The sequence below is a fragment of the Arachis duranensis genome, chromosome 9 (genome assembly GCF_000817695.3).
Source record: "Arachis duranensis cultivar V14167 chromosome 9, aradu.V14167.gnm2.J7QH, whole genome shotgun sequence".
Taxonomy (NCBI): domain Eukaryota; kingdom Viridiplantae; phylum Streptophyta; class Magnoliopsida; order Fabales; family Fabaceae; genus Arachis; species Arachis duranensis.
The window spans coordinates 71,639,611-71,657,292 of NC_029780.3; the positions used below are offsets into that span (position 1 = coordinate 71,639,611).

Below are 17,682 nucleotides of genomic sequence, written 5' to 3' on the forward strand. Positions count from 1 at the left end.
GGTGGAGCTTGGCGGATATAATGGGTATAAGCCCCCATGTTTGTGAGCATCGCATGTTTCTAGAGGAAGGAGATAAATCGGTCTGCCAGCCACAACGGGAGGTTAAATCCCACTATCATGGAAGTTGTTAAGAAATAGGTGACTAGATTTCTAGAGGCCAACGTTATCTACCCTATCTGGGATAGCAAATGGGTTAGCCCGGTGCAAGTTGTGCCCAAGAAGTCGGGTGTCGCCATGGTCAAGAGCAAAAGTGGAGAACTCATGGCAACTAGGGAGCAAAACTCTTGGAGGGTATGCATTGACTATAGGCGCTTGAACTTGGCAATCCAAAAGGACCACTACCCACTTACATTTATTGATCAAATGCTTGACTGGTTCTCAGGTAAATCACATTATTGTTTCCTAGATGACTATACTGGTTATTTTCAAATTCATATAGCTCCAGAAGATCAAGAAAAGACTACTTTTACATGTCCTTTTTGAACATATGCTTACAAGAGGATACCTTTTGACTTATGTAATGCACCTGCGACGTTCCAAAGGTGCATGCTAGCATCTTTTCTGATTTTCGTGAACATTGCATGAAAATTTTTATGGATGACTTTAGTGTTTATGGAGATTCATTTGATGATTTCTTGGCTAGTTTGGCCAAAGTACTAGAAAGATGTGCTAGCTCAAACCTTGTTCTCAATTTTGAAAAATGTCATTTTATGGATAAATAAGGTATTGTGCTAGGCCACATCGTTTCTAGTGATGGTATCTCTGTGTATCCTGCAAAAGTTAAAGTTGTTTCTGAATTACCTTACCTCTCTTCTATGAGGGAAGTCCGTACTTTTCTTGGTCACGCAGGTTTTTACCGGTGGTTCATAAAGAACTTTAGTTAGGTGGCTTTGCCTTTTTCCCGTTTGCTCCAAAAAGATATAGAATTTGATTTCAATGAGGTGTGCATGGAAGCATTTGATACATTGAAGGAAGCCTTGACTAAAGCTCTCATAGTGAGATGGACAAATTGGAATAGCCCGTTTGAGATCATGTGTGATACATCTAACCATGTTGTGGGTGCCGCTCTTGTCACAGTGCGATGGTGAGGATCCTTATGTTATAGCTTATGCCTCTAAGACTCTAGATGGTGCCCAATCCAATTATACTACCACAGAAAAAGAATTGTTGGCAATTGTTTTCGTCTTTGATAAATTTTGGGCCTATTTACATGGTTCCAAGGTGGTAGTATATTCGGATCATGGGCATTGAAATATTTGTTGGCAAAGAAAGAGTCTAAGCCGAGATTGATCCGATGGATATTACTCTTTCAGGAATTTGATTTAGAGATCAAGGATAGGAGTGGATCACAAAATTTAGTGGCAGACCACTAGAGCCGCTTTGAACATTTGCCATGTGATTCCACCCCTATCAATGATGCTTTTCCCTTATATGCCTTGCAAGTAATCTCGGAAGTCACTCCTTGGTTTGCATCTATTGCCAATTACTTGGTAGGCCATACCTTTCCTCCACACTTTTCTAAGCACCAAAGGGACAAGCTTAAAAACGAGTCCAAGTATTACATATGGGATGAACCCTACTTGTGGAAATGTAGTGCCAACCAAGTAATTTGAAGGCGTATGCCTCAAACGGAATTCTGGTCTATCTTAGAAGCGTGCCACTCTTCCGAAAGTGGTAGGGACTTTGGTCCTCAAAGGACAGCAAGAAAAGTGTTAGACTATGGATTTTCGTGGCCTAGCCTATTCAAAGATGCAACCTCATTTTGTAATTCTTGCCACCAATGCCAAAGATTTGGAAATATATCAAAGAGGGATGAAATGCCCCAACAACTTATGTTTTTCTGTGAAATTTTTTATGTTTGGGGCATTGACTTTATGGGTCCGTTTCCAAACTCTAATGGTTTTCTCTACATTTTGTTAGCGGTTGATTATGTCTCTAAATGGGTGAAAGTAATCCCAACCCGTACCGATGATGCTAAAACTATTGCCTCCTTTGTAATAAATTCTCTTATTTGCCGTTTTGGATCGCCACGAGCAATCGTGAGCGATCAAGGCTCACACTTTTGCAACAAGAGGATAGCAACTTTGATGAAGAGATATAGCATTATCCATAAGGTAGCTACGACTTATCATCCCAAACCAATGGCCAAGCGGATATTTCCAACCAAAAAATCAAGAGGATTTTAGAGAAGATGGTGAAACCCCATCGGAGGGATTGGAGCTCTAGGCTCAGAGATGCACTGTGGGCCTACCGAACGGCTTATAAGACACCAATCGCATGAGTCCGTTCCGGTTGGTCTATGGAAAGGCATGTCACCTTCCGATGGAAATTGAACATAAGGCATATTGGGCCATCAAGGAATGTAATTTGGGATTGGGGAATGCCGGAATTTAAAGAAAATTTCAATTGGAAGAGTTAGAGTGAATAAAGTTGGAGGCATATGAGAATTCTGTAAACCTAGGTTACTAGTTGAGTATAAAAACTACTTTTAGAGATTTATTTTGTACCCCATGACATTTTCACGTTTTACATTATATCTCTACGGCATGAGTCTCTAAACTCCATTGTTGGGGGTGAGGAGCTCTGTTGTGTCTCGATGGATTAATGCAATTACTACTGTTTTCTATTCAATCATGCTTGTTTCCATTCTAAGATATTCATTCACACTTAAACATGATGAATGTGATGATCCGTGACACTCATCACCATTCTCAACTTATGAACATGTGCCTGACAACCACCTCCGTTCTATCTTAGATTGAATGTGTATCTCTTGGGTTCCTGGTTCACGAAATTGAGTACCTCTCCTGACAACAGAGTGTTTGAACTCATGCATCCAGAGTCTCCGTGGTATAAGCTAGGATTATTGGCGGCCATTCTTGAGATCCGGAAAGTCTAAATCTTGTTCGTGGTATTTCGAGTAGGATCTGGGAAGGGATGACTGTGATGAACTTCAAACTCACGAGTGTTGGGCGTAGTGACAAACGCAAAAAGATCACTGGATTCTATTCCAACATGATCAAGAACCGACAGATGATTAGCCATGCGGTGACAGTGCACATGGACCATTTTCACTGAGAGGATGGGAAGTAGCCATTGACAACGGTGACACCCTACATACAGCTTGCCATGGAAGGAGCATTGCGTGCGTGAAGAAGAAGATAGTAGGAAAGCAGAGATTCAGATGACAGAGCATCTCCAAAACTCCAACATATTCTCCATTATTGAACCACAATTACCTTTTATTTCATGTTCTTCTATTATATTGCAAATAAAAACCCTTTCCATTATTAATCTCCTGACTAAGAGTTACAAGGTAACCATAGCTTGCTTCAAACCGACAATCTCCATGGGATCGACCCTTACTCACATAAGGTATTTCTTGGATGACCCAGTGCACTTGCTGGTTAGTTGTGCAGAATTGCAAGTGTGATTGCAATTTCATGCACTAAGTTTTTGGCACCGTTGTCGGGGATTGTTTTGAGTTTGGACAACTGATGGTTCATCTTGTTGCTTAGATTAGGAAAATTTCGTCTTTTGGGTCAAAGTCTTTTATTTTCTTTTCAAAATTTTTCAAAAATTTATTATTTTTCTTTTAGATTTTTCTGTTTGAGTCTAGTTGCATGTTTTAAGTTTGGTGTTTTCTTGTTAGTTTTTATTTAATTTTCAAAAATTTATTTTTTGGTTTTCTAAAAATTTTAAGTTTGGTGTTCTTTTTATGTTCTTAAATCCTTTGAGTCTTTGAATTTTTGTTCTTTGAGTTCTTGTGAATCTTCAAAGTGTTCTTGAGTCCTTCTTGTGTTTGATCTTAAAATTTTTAAGTTTGGTGTTCCTTGGTGTTTTCCTCCAAATTTTTGAAAATTTTGCATTAAATTAGTCATCAATTTTAAAAATCAAATCTTTTTAAATTGTTCTTCAATCATATCTTTTCAAAACTTTCTCTTTCTAAAAATCATATCTTTTTCAAAACTTACTAACCACTTTATAAAATAAATCCACATAATCTCCCTTTCTCCATCATGGAACTAAGTGGAAATGAACAGTCCAGAAGGACTCTGGGGTCATATGCTGACCCCGCTACTACTTCATATGGGAGTAGTATCTGTATACCCTCCATCGGAGTCAGTAATTTTGAGTTGAATCCTCAGCTCATTATCATGGTGCAGCAAAATTACCAGTATTCTGGTCTTCCACAGGAAGAACCTACTGAGTTTCTGGCACAGTTCTTACAAATTGCTGACACAATACATGATAAGGAAGTAGACCAGGATGTCTATAGATTATTGCTGTTTCCATTTGTTATAAAAGACCAAGCTAAGAGGTGGTTAAATAACCAACCTAAGGCCAGCATAAGGACATGGAAACAGCTGTCAGAAAAATTTTTGAATCAATATTTCCCTCCCAAGAGGATGACACAGCTAAGGTTGGACATCCAAGGTGCAAGTGGACATAAAGAGGACAAACATGGGAGAGAGCATGAGCATTCCAATGAGTAAAAGGTGGTGGAGTTCCCTCTTCGTTTATCTTTTTCAAGTTTTAAATAAGAAAAATTATGTATGAAATAGAACATGCTTCCATATTAGCTTAGGAATTTTCAATTCTGTCTTTAAATTTTCATTGCTTAAGTCTAAAGTGTTTGGTCTAGGCCCCTAGTTTTCATTGTCATCTTGCTTATATGTATGCTTGTCCTTTTAAGTCAATTAAAAAGAAAATGTTATGAAAAACAAAAGTGGACTTATTTTGTGAAGCAAATTCTAAATGTTTGTGGTAGGGTCATTGATTAGCTAAGTTGGTTCACCAACAAGGTGTATAGGCAACTATATGCTCCAATTTACACGCTTGAGACACACCCTATGAGACTAACCAAACAATAAGATCCCAATGAGAGAAAAGAAAGAGAAACAATAAGAAATAGGGCTAGGCACCAAGGGTTTGAATATTGAGGCATGTGTCTGTGGTGTACCTGTGCAAGGGATATGCTTGGATGAATAAGCTCTTAGGGGTGCCTTATCATCTGGTAACTTGGGTTAACTAATCCGGGATTATCAGTTGAAAGTCCACTAAGAGCAACCTTTGCTACAGAGCACTTAGTAACCCAAAGAGGTGCTGGACACCAAGGTCTCAAGAAAGAAAAAAATAACAAGCCATGTGCCTGTGGTGTGTATGTATGGGGGAAAGAGACTTGAGGGAGTAAGTCCTTAGGGGTGTCTTTAACACCTAGCACCTTGAACCAACTGGTTCGGGAGTGTTGGCTGAAAGCTTATCATAAAGAGTCGCCCTCTCATAAAGCACTTTGCCTAAAAAGAATGTAATAAAACCTGAAAAGGAAGGGAGGATCAATAAATAGGAAGTCTCAAAGGATGCAATCAAGTGAGTGTTCAAGGGCATGATAAAGGCCTGAAAACTAGTGAAGGAATGAACCTAAGTTGCTATGCATGAAACCCCATAAACCAGGGATTTGAACTTCTATAACAATTATTTGTTTATCTTGTTCTTTCATTCATTTTTCCTATGTTTCAGTACTTGCTTAGGGACAAGCAAGCTTTAAGTTTGGTATTGTGATGCCAGGGCATCTAGGCCAGTTTCACTAACCTTTCCTTTACTGTTTTAGGATAGTTTCATGCATTTTCTTAGGAAATAAGCAAGTTTTTTATGAAAATACACTTACACCTTGATTCAAGAAATTATTGTGAACTTTACATGATTTCATGAGAATTAGGCAGGAATTGAATGATATAATTGATGATGCATAATCTCATGACTTGGAACAAAGCTTTGATGCACGTTAATTGCTTGATTTCAGGACAAAGGAAGCTAGAAGGAACCACGTTAGCAGCCACGTTAATCTAATTAACATGGTCACTAACGTGGAATGGGGACAAGCTTATAGTGTTAATGGAAAAGGAGATCACCAATAACGCCTTCGAAGCCATCATAGCCCACGTTAGTTGCCACGTTAACTACATTAACGTGGTAGCTAACATGGAGGAAAAGAGGAGCTCCAACGTTAGTGGTAAAAGTGAATGCCACTAACGTTCCACAAAGGCACAAATTAAGCCACGTTAAGAGTCACGTTAACATAATTAACGTGAACTCTAACATGGGATGAGGAATCAATTACCAACGTTAGTGACATTCACCTTTGTCACTAACGTTGGACCAACCCAAGAGTGCCCACGTTAGTGGTCATGTTAAGACCACTAACGTGAGAAGTAACGTGGAGCTAAGCATGATATGCCAACATTAGTGACACTCACTTTTGTCACTAACATTAGAGATGGCATTCACTACCACGTTAATCCAATTAACGAATAATTCAACGACTGTGCTTGGATTTTGTGTGTTTCCTCCTCCACCGTTAATCATTCCAGTGGGTCCTTTTCCCTTGCAATAATACGGTTGCAATGCGTTATGCATGTCCTTCACATAAATAATAATGTATTCAAGGTTCCGGAGCTTTCCGACCAGATAAAAAAGAGGCTTTACATTTGCTAATAACCAAAGAAAAGGAGGATGATTTGCTTTTAAGAATTAAGAATATAAAGTGTTTTTTCCCCTTGCATCGTAGGCACATTTTTAGTAACTTTTTTATGTTTTATTTTTCACATGTAGTATTTCTACGCGACAATGAATAATGGATTTTCCTAATGAGTACCTTTAAGAAGATGGTCAAGTATATTTAACACATTACAAGTTTAAACATTCACCTTTTTTTCATTTATTTTTTTAAGGCACAGAGATGGAAAATATTTATATATATTATATATAATATATCATATCCATGCATAATTATTTTAACACAAAAGGAGTCAGATGCATGTATCATCACGTTAGAATATTTTATAACCGTGATATAAATATTAAAAAATTATAATTTTTTATTTATGATCGCCATTTTAATTTTTAGTAGAAGTCACGGTTTCTAACCGCGGTTAATATAGTTTAATAGTCACAGTTTTTTAAACAAAAGTTATATTTAAAATTGTGACCTTTGGTGATTATTATTTACTTTTTATAAATTCTGTGGATTTTTTTTAAATGTCACGGTTTTATAGATTAAAAATCGTCACAATTTTTAAATGTGAGATGAACAACAATGATTTAAAGAAAAAAAAAATGTTGCAATATATCGCAATCACTCCGTTAGTATCTTTACTGCATCGGATAAAACACATACATAAATCAAACACAGTAATATTACATAAAGTCCCAAAACAAATAATATTATATATATGTCTTCATTCATATATCTCAGAAATTATTTTTAATATGAAAAGAAAGATGGTGTTTTAGTTGAATATTGACATTTGAAATGTTTTACAGTATTGTGGATATTGTGCAACATGCCCCCCACGTGTTGGCTAAGATGCTTTCACGTATCCAACACGCCCCACGTATTGGTCAGAATGCTGCCATGTGTCCAACACGCCCCCCACGTATTGACTTCCCACCTAAAAAATCCACTCATCTGTAATTACACAAAATACTCCTATTTTCAACAAAAACACCAATATTTTTTCTATATAAAAAAAATTAGCCCATATATCTACGTAAATCGAATTTATTGAATTCGAGATCTTCTAAAACTAAATCAAATTAAACATATTCGAATTAATATCATTTTATATATTTACATAAATCGAATTTATTGAATTCGAATTAGTCATTATAGTGCTAAATCGAATCTAGTACATTAAATATATATAAATCGAATCTAGTACATTCAATTTACTACTGCATAGTACATATATAGTAAATTGAATCAGTTTGATTCGATTTACTACCTGTATAGATTATTGATATTTACTATTTTTAAGTTAATTGTTATTAACTTTAAAATATAAATTTCAATAAGGAAAATATAAATGTCAATAAAAAAAATATCCCATTTAAATTTAAATAAAATATAAAAAAAAATCAAAACGAATAAGAATAGAAATTTAACTTTTTTGTTTTAGTTTAAATTCCAAAAGATCTATATTTTTTATAAATTTATGAATTTAAAACGAAACAATAAACAATTTCTAAAAATTTTTCTAAAAATCATCTTTTAACTCATTAGTATCTAAAGAATCATTATCGAGACTTTTGATGTTGAAAAAGTTAATATAAATTATAGCACTCCGAAGTGGTACAGGAGTTAAAATTTGAACTTTTTGTCAGAGTCAGAAGTAATAAATAGTTAGGGGTGGCAAAGCGGGCCTGCCCATCCCAATCCGTCCCACCCGGTCTAGCACCGCCTCATAAATGGGGCGGGCCCGCCCCCAACTAAGATGGGTTTAAAATACTAGCCCACTATGCTTTATGGCGGATTAACGGGTCGGCGGGCTAGCTTACTTGACTCTTTTTTAAAAAAAAATTATTAAAATTAACCAAAAAATAATAATTAAAAAATTAAATATAAATAAAAAATAGTCAAATCATAATATAATTTTTTCACTATCTTGTTTTTTTTTAATTTTTAACTTAAATGAAATTGTTCAAAATAATATTTGTGAATAGTGTTATCTTTATTTTAAAAAATAAATCACATAATTTGAGCAAATATACGAAATTATAAAATAAAATAAATAAAGTTAATAACTAAAAGAAGAATAAAAACTAAAAAAAGTGTTTAAAAGTTCTATAATTATTAATTTTATAATAGTAATCACTCTTTTATTTAATCTGGCGGGTTCCAAATCCAATTTGGCGGTGTGAGTTCGGCGAATTTTTATAATTTGGCGGGTTCCAAATCCTAACCCGACCCGCCTTTTTAGCTGGTTTAGCGGGTTGGCCCCGACGGATTCAACCTGTTTTACCACCCCTATAAATAGTTATACATTATAAAATGACCAACTATATTTATACAATACGTAATTTGAGAAATAATTAAAATACTATATTAATTAAATTATCATTTCATTTGTGAAATTAAGTATAGAATGTATTGTTTTGATGCATTTAATTATCATTTCCCAAATTAATAATAATTTAATTGATATAGTATTTTAATTATTTCTCAAATTATATATTATATAAATAAAGTTAGTCATTTTATAATGTATAACTATCTGTTATTTTTTATTATGAAAAAATTTAAGTTTTAATTCTTATGTCACCTTGGATGGCTATACTTTATATTAACTTTTTCAACATCAAATGTCTTGGTAATAATTTTTTAGATGCTAATGAGTCAAATAATAATTTTTAATAAATTTTTAGAAATCGTTTATTATTCTGTTTTAAATTCACAAGTTTATAAAAATGTAAATTTTTTAGAATTCGAACTAAAATATAAAAGTTGAATTTCTATTCTTATTCATTTTAATTTCTTTGATATTTTATTTGAATTCAAATGGTAGTATTTTCTTATTGACATTTATGAAGACCTAATTCAAATTTAATAAATTTAATTTATATATGAATAAAAATATACATATAATATTATTTATTTTAAAATTTTTGTATAATATTAATATGTGTTTGGTTTATGCATATATCTTACCGTAATAATTCACAACGTTTGAGTTTCTACTTTTTACTTCAATGGTGCCAAGTTACTTACAATTTCGTAGACTAGACTAGAAGGTGGGCCTACTCAGTTGTCTGATAGTTGATGATGGATCTGCATGACTGTATGGATTGCTGGGTCGTTTGTCCCCTTTCTCCCCCCACTTGATTGTTAACAGTTAGTATTATTATACTTAAATTGTCTAACTTATTTTTATAGGTAAAAAATAAAATGTATAAAATAAAAATAAAATAGTTAAAATTTATTAAATATTATTTTTTGTCTGTTTTAATAAGTTAGACATCATAACTTAGGCACTATAGCATTCACCTATTCTAATATTTAACACAGAAAGCTACTTGTATATATTGGAAAACGTGTTCCAAAGATACAATTTAAAACTATTATAAATAGCATGTTTTAGTAGAAAATATAAATTAATTATAAATTTTTAAATTTTTATGTATTAAATGTGTTAAAATAATTAAATTTCTTTTATTTTTAAATCACTATTCTTCAAACAATTTATTTAAGTATTAGATGGAACGTATGTATATCTCATGAAATTTAATATGTGTTAATAGAAGTGAATATTATTATTTAATAGTATTTAATAAAATTCTCTTTAGTAGCTAGTACTATTCAATGAAATGAATAATCACATAAATAGAATAATATTTGGGCCGTTGGTTCCCTCAATTTAATAAAATTCAAGAGCCACATAATGTTCAATTCCTTTAAGATTTGGTGTGATGTAACAGCACCTTGCTGCTCAATTAAGCCCACACCACAATCAACAAAATATTTTCTTATATAATTTGTGCTAACACGAATAGTAAGTGATGATTCATTACTGTCCTCAAGCAAAAATTTCCTTCGCATATTCAGCATATTCATAAGAATCCCATGACGTCCATGGCCCCACAAAACTATCATCTGAGGCTCGTATGATGAAATCTGTCAGTCTCTGCCACGTGTCACTATATCGTAGGCAGAGATAGTAGGCACCCTTCAGCTACAAATGCAACACCAAAGGTCTTTGTTAATGGCAGCCACCAACACACTTACACACACACTCAATAGTCATCACTCTTCCCTTACCGGTAAATAACACTAACCGTTTTTTGTTTTTATTTTTTTTTTTCCTTTAAAAATTTGTTCGAATGATTCAAAGTACACATCATTACTGGATCCAGATTTTTCGCCTCACTGTTGTCTACTTTTTAGGGTTCTTGCATTTTAGCTTATTATAAGACTCAAATCTAATTGTTTAATTCAGCAACTTGCATAACTTGATTCATGCCAAGCTTTTCTCTAATTTCTGTATTCTTTAGTGTATAGTCTTACATACGCTATAGAACTCACGGTATTTTTAATCACTGGAGCTGGCTTCACTTGATTGATGCTCTGTTCATGTAAGGCCATGATTTAGTTTGATTTCTGGGCTTTACTACTCTTCCCTCTGTTCTGCAATATCTGTTATTCGGAAATTTACAACTTTTATGACACTTTTTTTTTTTTAATGTATCGAATTTTCAAAGTGATTATTATGGAACAGAGGGAGTATTAATAAGTTATCTGAAATTTTCATTCATATCCTTGAAACTAAGCAAATTTTGCTATCAAATGCTTGAATAGAAAATCATTAACCTGTGATTTCTAAGTAGATCCTTGATAATGCATGAGAAGTTTCGTTGGGTAGTTTTGTCGAACTAATCCAATATTTGATGTAATCAAGTTAGTTTACATTTTTATGGTTAAATTGTATCATTCAAATCTTTGTTGATTAGAAATGGTTTTGGCGTGTGACATGCAGAAGAAGGGGCTATTGAGCTGCTTTTATATTTTGAGGGACAAAGATAAATAGGCTATGGCAACTGTGACAACCCCTTATGTGGTGTCAAGAACCGGGTGCCTCAACCACCATGGAAGCGCTAGAACCGAGGGGAAGGCGAGCTCACCACTGCTGAGCCTGAACAGCCAGGGAATGACCTATGATGGGTTGAAATCCATGAACAAGCTCAACATGAAGACCACACATGCAACAAATATCTCTGTCTCCGTGAGGAGCAAGAAGAGTGGCAGTGACAGGAGTGTGGGGAAGATTGTGTGTGAAACTGGGATGACCTTTCTCTTTGTGAGTGCTGAGGTTGGACCTTGGAGCAAAACTGGAGGACTTGGTGATGTTCTTAGTGCGCTCCCCCCAAGATTGGCTGTAAGTGAATTGATTGGTTTCTTCTGTTTTTACTTTTTACTTTTTAGTCCATCAATTTCCATTTTTCTTTTGTCAATGTCACGTTTTGTAACATCCTTTTATCAATATATTTGGATACTAAAGATTTTAGTAATGACAGATTACAAAGAGGATGGAGGAATTAACTATTCTCCGTGTATTCACATGGACATATATTTTAACTATTGTTTATACGGCATAATATTTGGCTGTAACCTTGAACAATCTTGTAAAAGTCTAGAGAAATAAAAAAAAATATATATGAAAGATGATCTAGGAGTGCTATGAGAAGCTTTCTTCACTTTAATTATTATATATGATATCTAATTAGCTTTGTTCAAATTGATTCAGGCAAATGGGCACCGTGTTATGACAGTGTCTCCCCGTTATGACCAATACAAGGATGCATGGGACACTAGTGTTCTGGTGGAGGTAAACTTACTTGTTCTTGGTATGTATCTACAAGTTAAGGATCTAGGAGATTATCCCTTGTAACTAATAATGTTCTTGTTTTCCTATTTTGTGACGAAAGATCAAAGTTGGTGACAGAGTGGAAACTGTCCGTTACTTCCACTGCTTCAAGCGCGGAGTCGATCGCGTTTTTGTGGATCATCCAGTTTTCCTTGAGAAGGTTAACTGCTTTTCTTTCTAAGGCATCAACCATCTCATAGAACTTATAGGATTGAATTAAACCCAGGCTTGAATTTATATCTTAAACTGATTTCTTTTACATTTGGAATTTGAAAGGTATGGGGCAAGACGCAGTCAAAACTATATGGTCCTAAGGCCGGAGTAGATTATGAAGATAACCAGTTTAGATTCAGCTTGTTGTGCCTGGTAGCTTATTTTCTTAACACCTGCTTCCTATAGTTTACCCTGTATAAATAATCTTTGTTAAATAATCAACTACTTTATGGTGAATTTTAGAGACATTGTCAATGTTTTTAACAATTTTCAGGCTGCACTTGAGGCTCCAAGGGTTTTGAACCTAAACAGCAACCCATATTTTTCAGGACCATATGGTATTCATCTTTCATCTCAAATCTTCAAATAGGGGGCGGGGGGAATGATTGAGTTAGTGTTTACAAATTTTTTTTCCCTGTATTCTGGCAGGCGAAGATGTAGTCTTTATCGCCAATGATTGGCACACTGCTCTTCTTCCTTGCTACTTGAAATCAATGTACAAGTCCAGGGGAATTTACATGAATGCAAAGGTGAGCATTGGAATCATTGTTTTGCATGTCTGCTTTCATCATTCTCAGGAAGCTGATTTTTATTCGTTCATTCATGGCAGGTTGCATTTTGTATTCATAACATAGCCTACCAGGGAAGATTTGCCTTTGCAGACTTCCCTCTTCTTGGTTTACCTGATGAATTCAGGAGCTCCTTTGACTTTATGGATGGGTATGATACCATTATCTCTTCTTTAGTGCTTGTACATCTGACTAATCTATTGTGATTCAATATTCATATTTCTTTTTGCTTTTCTCAGGTACGATAAGCCTGTGAAGGGAAGGAAAATCAATTGGATGAAGGCTGGAATAATAGAATCAGACAGGGTTGTAACTGTGAGTCCATACTATGCCCAGGAACTTGTTTCTGGAGAGGACAGAGGCGTCGAATTGGACACCATAATTCGTTCAGTTGGTATCACCGGTATAAGAAATGGTATGGACCATCGGGAGTGGAGTCCAAAAACCGATAGATTTATTAGCATACACTATGATGCAACGACTGTAAGCGCTACCTTCTCTGTGAAATGTGCTTTTCTCTTATTAACTTTGACCACAAAAATCCTTATTAGAAAGTTATGTTCTTAGGTCACCGAGGCAAAATGCCTTCTGAAACAAGCCCTTCAAGCAGAGTGTGGCTTGCCTGTTGACAGCAATATCCCTGTCATAGGGTTCATTGGTAGGCTAGAAGAGCAGAAAGGTTCAGATATTCTCTTTGAAGCCATCTCAAAGTTCATCCATCTCGATGTTCAGATAATAGTTCTTGTAAGCTTCATGGTTCCGCTGTATTTTTTTTCTTTTTTCCCTCTGAATTTTCATTACTTGTTACCGCTAGCTAAGCAAAATTGCGCTGATGAGTGGTGTATGTTTTTTTTCTTTAGGGAACCGGCAAAAAGTACATGGAGAAGCAAATTGAACAGCTGGAGGAACTCTATCCTGAGAAGGCAAGAGGGATAGCGAAATTCAATACTCCTTTGGCCCACAAGATCATCGCTGGGGCGGACTTTATAGTGATCCCAAGTAGATTTGAGCCATGTGGTCTTGTTCAGTTGCATGCCATGCCTTACGGAACGGTATAGTGTTTTCTTTTTTCCTCCTAATTTTACTTGGAAAAATTACAAGCCAATTTTAATTGTCGAGTTTTACATGCCTTGCTTGATTCTAGTCATTGATATGTTCAATGCCAATATTTTTGTTTAATGGTCTAAGCCATTAATTCTGCTGTGACATTGCAACAGGTTCCAATAGTTTCCTCAACTGGTGGACTTGTTGACACCGTGATCGAAGGATATACCGGATTCCATGCAGGAGCATTCAGTGTTGAGGTAAAAAGATGTATACAAATACCCTTGTTTCATTTTGATTTGATAGAGGAGTTAACTAAAGATTGATAACTTGAGTTTGTTCTTCAGTGTGATGCTGTTGACCCAGCTGATGTGGAAAAGTTAACTTCTACCATTATTAGAGCCCTTAAAACCTTCGGTACCCCCTTCTTGAAAGAGATGGTCCAGAACTGCATGGCCCAAGACTTCTCATGGAAGGTAATAGCACACACCCCGCAGCATGTAACTTCAACTATTTCTCTTTAAAATTTAAACTATTCCGTAAGAATTGCGAATAATTTTTTATATAATATGTCCTTTTACACAAGTGACAGGCCCATCCTACCATTTTTCAAAATTTCAACTTTTATTTAGAAAAATGGAGAGTAACAATGATTGAATTCTAGACCTATTTGTTATTAAAAGTTTTGATAGCATGACATGAAAATCATCCCTCCCCAAAGCTTAAGCTGTTAGACAAGCCAAGGCAAGGGAATGATCTCATGTATAATACTTATAGCACGCTTGTTTAGATATAAAACATAAACGGAAAAATAAAGTTCCACTAATCATTAGGATGATTGATTATGTTGCAGGAACCAGCAAAACTATGGGAAAAGATGCTGTTGAGCCTTGGTGTTGCTGGCAGTGAACCTGGAATTGAAGGAGAGGAGATTGCTCCTCTCGCAAAGGAAAACCTACCCACCCCTTGAACACCGTCCATAATAGATATATAATAAATATATTTCCGTAGTTCACAAAGTAATGGCCATGGCCAAGAAATTTATGTAATGCTTGGCCTGCATTATGGTTTAATTTGTAGGTGTAGCCATCAGCTCATAAAATTATCAACTGGGTTCCAAGGGATCCGGTAGTTTTATATTGGAACATGAGTGTAAAGTTCTTTTTGCAAGCAATTTATAAAAGTAACTAACATAAACTTCATCTCGAAAAATAAAAAGGGCTAAAACAAAAAGACACTAGCTTATATCTAACATGAGCAACAGAGCAAGGTGCGTAAACTCTATCAATTAAACTTGAAGCACCTGACTCTTGGGTAATGATGTACTCTATTAGTGTATAAAGTATAAACTATTAGTAGATAGGCTTCATAGAGAAGCATGCCATATCTGTTTTCTTATATATTCTTTTACCATTGGTTTTGCACTTTATGTAATTTCGAAGTTCAGATTCAGATTACTGCAAAGTAAATGCTCTCATAAAGACATTTTCACGTGAAGATGACATTGCGAATCGTTAGATCGTTCAATGCAAATCTAAATTGTTGTTTGCACGCATCAACACGAACAAGTTTTATCAATGGAAAATATTGTGTATTATGTTAATATTGTATTCGTATGATGTGACTCTGAGATATTGTATCAACTTATACATTTTCTATCATCTGTTGTTTAAGGTGGCTTCATCATTTGAAATGTGGTTTATATTTTATTCCATAATAAATGATGAGTTAATATGATATTTATGTGTATAACACTGATGTAGGCCCCTGTGGGTTTATTGATATAATAATTTCCACATCTACTGCATGTAAATATAACTATAAGATATGAATATTAGTATGTTTCTTCCACATGTTTGGAGAAAGTAAATATTTGACATTATTATTTATTAATAATAATTTTGAAAAGGGAAGAGATAGTTGTGTATGAAAGGGATCATATTAAAAAATAATTTCAACTATTGTCTTTTTGGTTTATGATGCTCATACTAGAGAAGAGAAATTTGTTGTATGGGAGGAATTGAGCTATACTGCTGGATTGTGCCAAGTCCCTTATTGCTTCATGGAAGACTTTAATGAGATTGTAAACGTTGAGGAAAGAAAAGGTACTACAAGCCTAACAGCATCTGCTGAAGACTTCAAGAATTGGATACAAGATATGCACTTGCTAGACTTACCGCTTAATGACCGTAAGTTTATATAGTTTAGAGGCTGTTCCTACAGTCGGATTGATAGAGTTCTGGTTAGTCTAGAATAGGTTGAGGAGTTCCCTGAGATTCTCTTAAGAGTAGGACCGAGGGGCTTGTCAGATCACTGCCCGATGATAGTGGAAGATTCAAGGTTGAGAGATGGACCTAGACCGTTCAGAAACCTAGGCTCATGGTTTACACACGAAGGTTTTCTCAGAATGGTAAAAGAGGAATAGAGGGGGCTAGGGGAGGTACAGTTCACAGATAAATTGAAGGCCTTGACGATTCCTTTGGGGAGATGGCATAGAGACAATTTTGGAGACATGGATAACAAAATTATGAAATTTGAGGATGAGATCAAGAAGATAGATGACATGGTAAGCAATGGGGTATATAATGGAACGGCGGAGGCAAGAAGAAAGGCGTTAGTGACTTGTGAGAAGTGGTATATGAGAAAAGAATTATGCTGGAAACAGATGTCGCATTCCCATCTCACAAAGGACATGGATAAAAACACTAGGTACTTCCAAAACATAGCTTCAACAAGAAGAAGGAACAACATGATTGATGCACTAGTAATTAATGGAAGGTTGGTAAGAAATCAAGCAAGAATAAAAATTGCTACCAAAGATTTCTATAAGAAATTATATTATCCGGAGGAGTCTCCTATATTGGGTTTTAGGGATGGTCTGGTGGGTATGATAGTTGAAGAGGATGCTACGGCCTTAGAGGTATTGCCGTCGGTTGAGGAGATTAAACATGCAGTGTGGGATTGTGAATCTTCTAGGGCACCAGGGAGTGATGGGTACAACATGAATTTTATTAAGAAGTGCTGGGACGAGATTGGAGTTGAGTTCACAGCAGCTATAGTAGGTTCTTTCAGACTTCTAGGTTACCGACCGATACTAATATAACTTGGGTTGCTTTGGCACCAAAGTTCATTGGGGCTAAGGAGATCAAGGACCTTCGACCAATTAGCATGGTGGGTTATGTATAAGGTGATTTCTAAGGTGTTGGTCAGGAGGATGAGAGCAATTATGCCAGCCCTGGTTGGAGAGACTCATAGTGCATTTGTCAAGGGTCGGAAAATATATGTCAAGGCACTTATTGTATGTGAAATTGTACATTGACTTCAAATAAGGAAAAAACAAGCGACAATAATCAAAATGCACTTTCAAAAGGCATATGATAGGGTCAAGTGAAGTTTTGTAGACATTGCCCTATAGAAGATATGTTTTGGGCAAAGGTGGAGGGAATAGGTTATGGAGTGTGTCAGCATAACCTCTATGTCGGTGTTGATAAATGGTTCACCAACGAAGCCGTTAAGGATGGAAAGAGGTCTGAGACAAGGTGATCCTCTATCTCCATTCTTATTTGTACTTGTTGTTGACATCTTACATAGAATAATTGTAGCGGCAGTTAGAAATGGTCGAATAATCCCATTATTTGCTGGGAGAGAAAATATTGAAT

The 17,682-nt window shown here is 35.3% G+C and overlaps 1 protein-coding gene across 2 annotated transcripts; it reads left to right on the forward strand.

Annotated features, from left to right (window-relative positions):
- The first annotated feature begins 10,429 nt into the window (after positions 1-10,429).
- On the forward strand, positions 10,430-15,220 carry LOC107465914 (granule-bound starch synthase 1, chloroplastic/amyloplastic). 2 transcript variants are annotated; one of them, XM_016084901.3, is made up of 14 exons: positions 10,430-10,596; positions 11,310-11,708; positions 12,078-12,158; positions 12,259-12,357; positions 12,474-12,563; positions 12,685-12,748; positions 12,840-12,940; positions 13,021-13,130; positions 13,219-13,462; positions 13,547-13,723; positions 13,840-14,031; positions 14,197-14,283; positions 14,371-14,499; positions 14,877-15,220. In XM_016084901.3, the coding sequence occupies exons 2-14, from the start codon at positions 11,364-11,366 to the stop codon at positions 14,991-14,993; spliced, it is 1,836 nt and encodes a 611-aa protein (XP_015940387.1). In that variant the 5' UTR covers positions 10,430-10,596; positions 11,310-11,363; the 3' UTR covers positions 14,994-15,220. The 2 variants fall into 2 exon arrangements, with proteins under 2 accessions (XP_015940387.1, XP_015940388.1); XM_016084902.3 differs by lacking the exon at positions 10,430-10,596 and adding an exon at positions 10,742-10,908.
- Positions 15,221-17,682: the final 2,462 nt, after the last annotated feature.

What these genes read in the sequence shown, in the direction of transcription:
- LOC107465914 (XM_016084901.3), top strand. Translation starts at nt 11,364, where the DNA reads ATGGCAACTGTGACAACCCCTTATGTGGTGTCAAGAACCGGGTGCCTC. An exon ending in ACACTAGTGTTCTGGTGGAG is followed by an intron (nt 12,159 to 12,258) that starts GTAAACTTACTT and finishes TTGTGACGAAAG; the next exon opens with ATCAAAGTTGGTGACAGAGT. An exon ending in CAGGAGCATTCAGTGTTGAG is followed by an intron (nt 14,284 to 14,370) that starts GTAAAAAGATGT and finishes TTTGTTCTTCAG; the next exon opens with TGTGATGCTGTTGACCCAGC.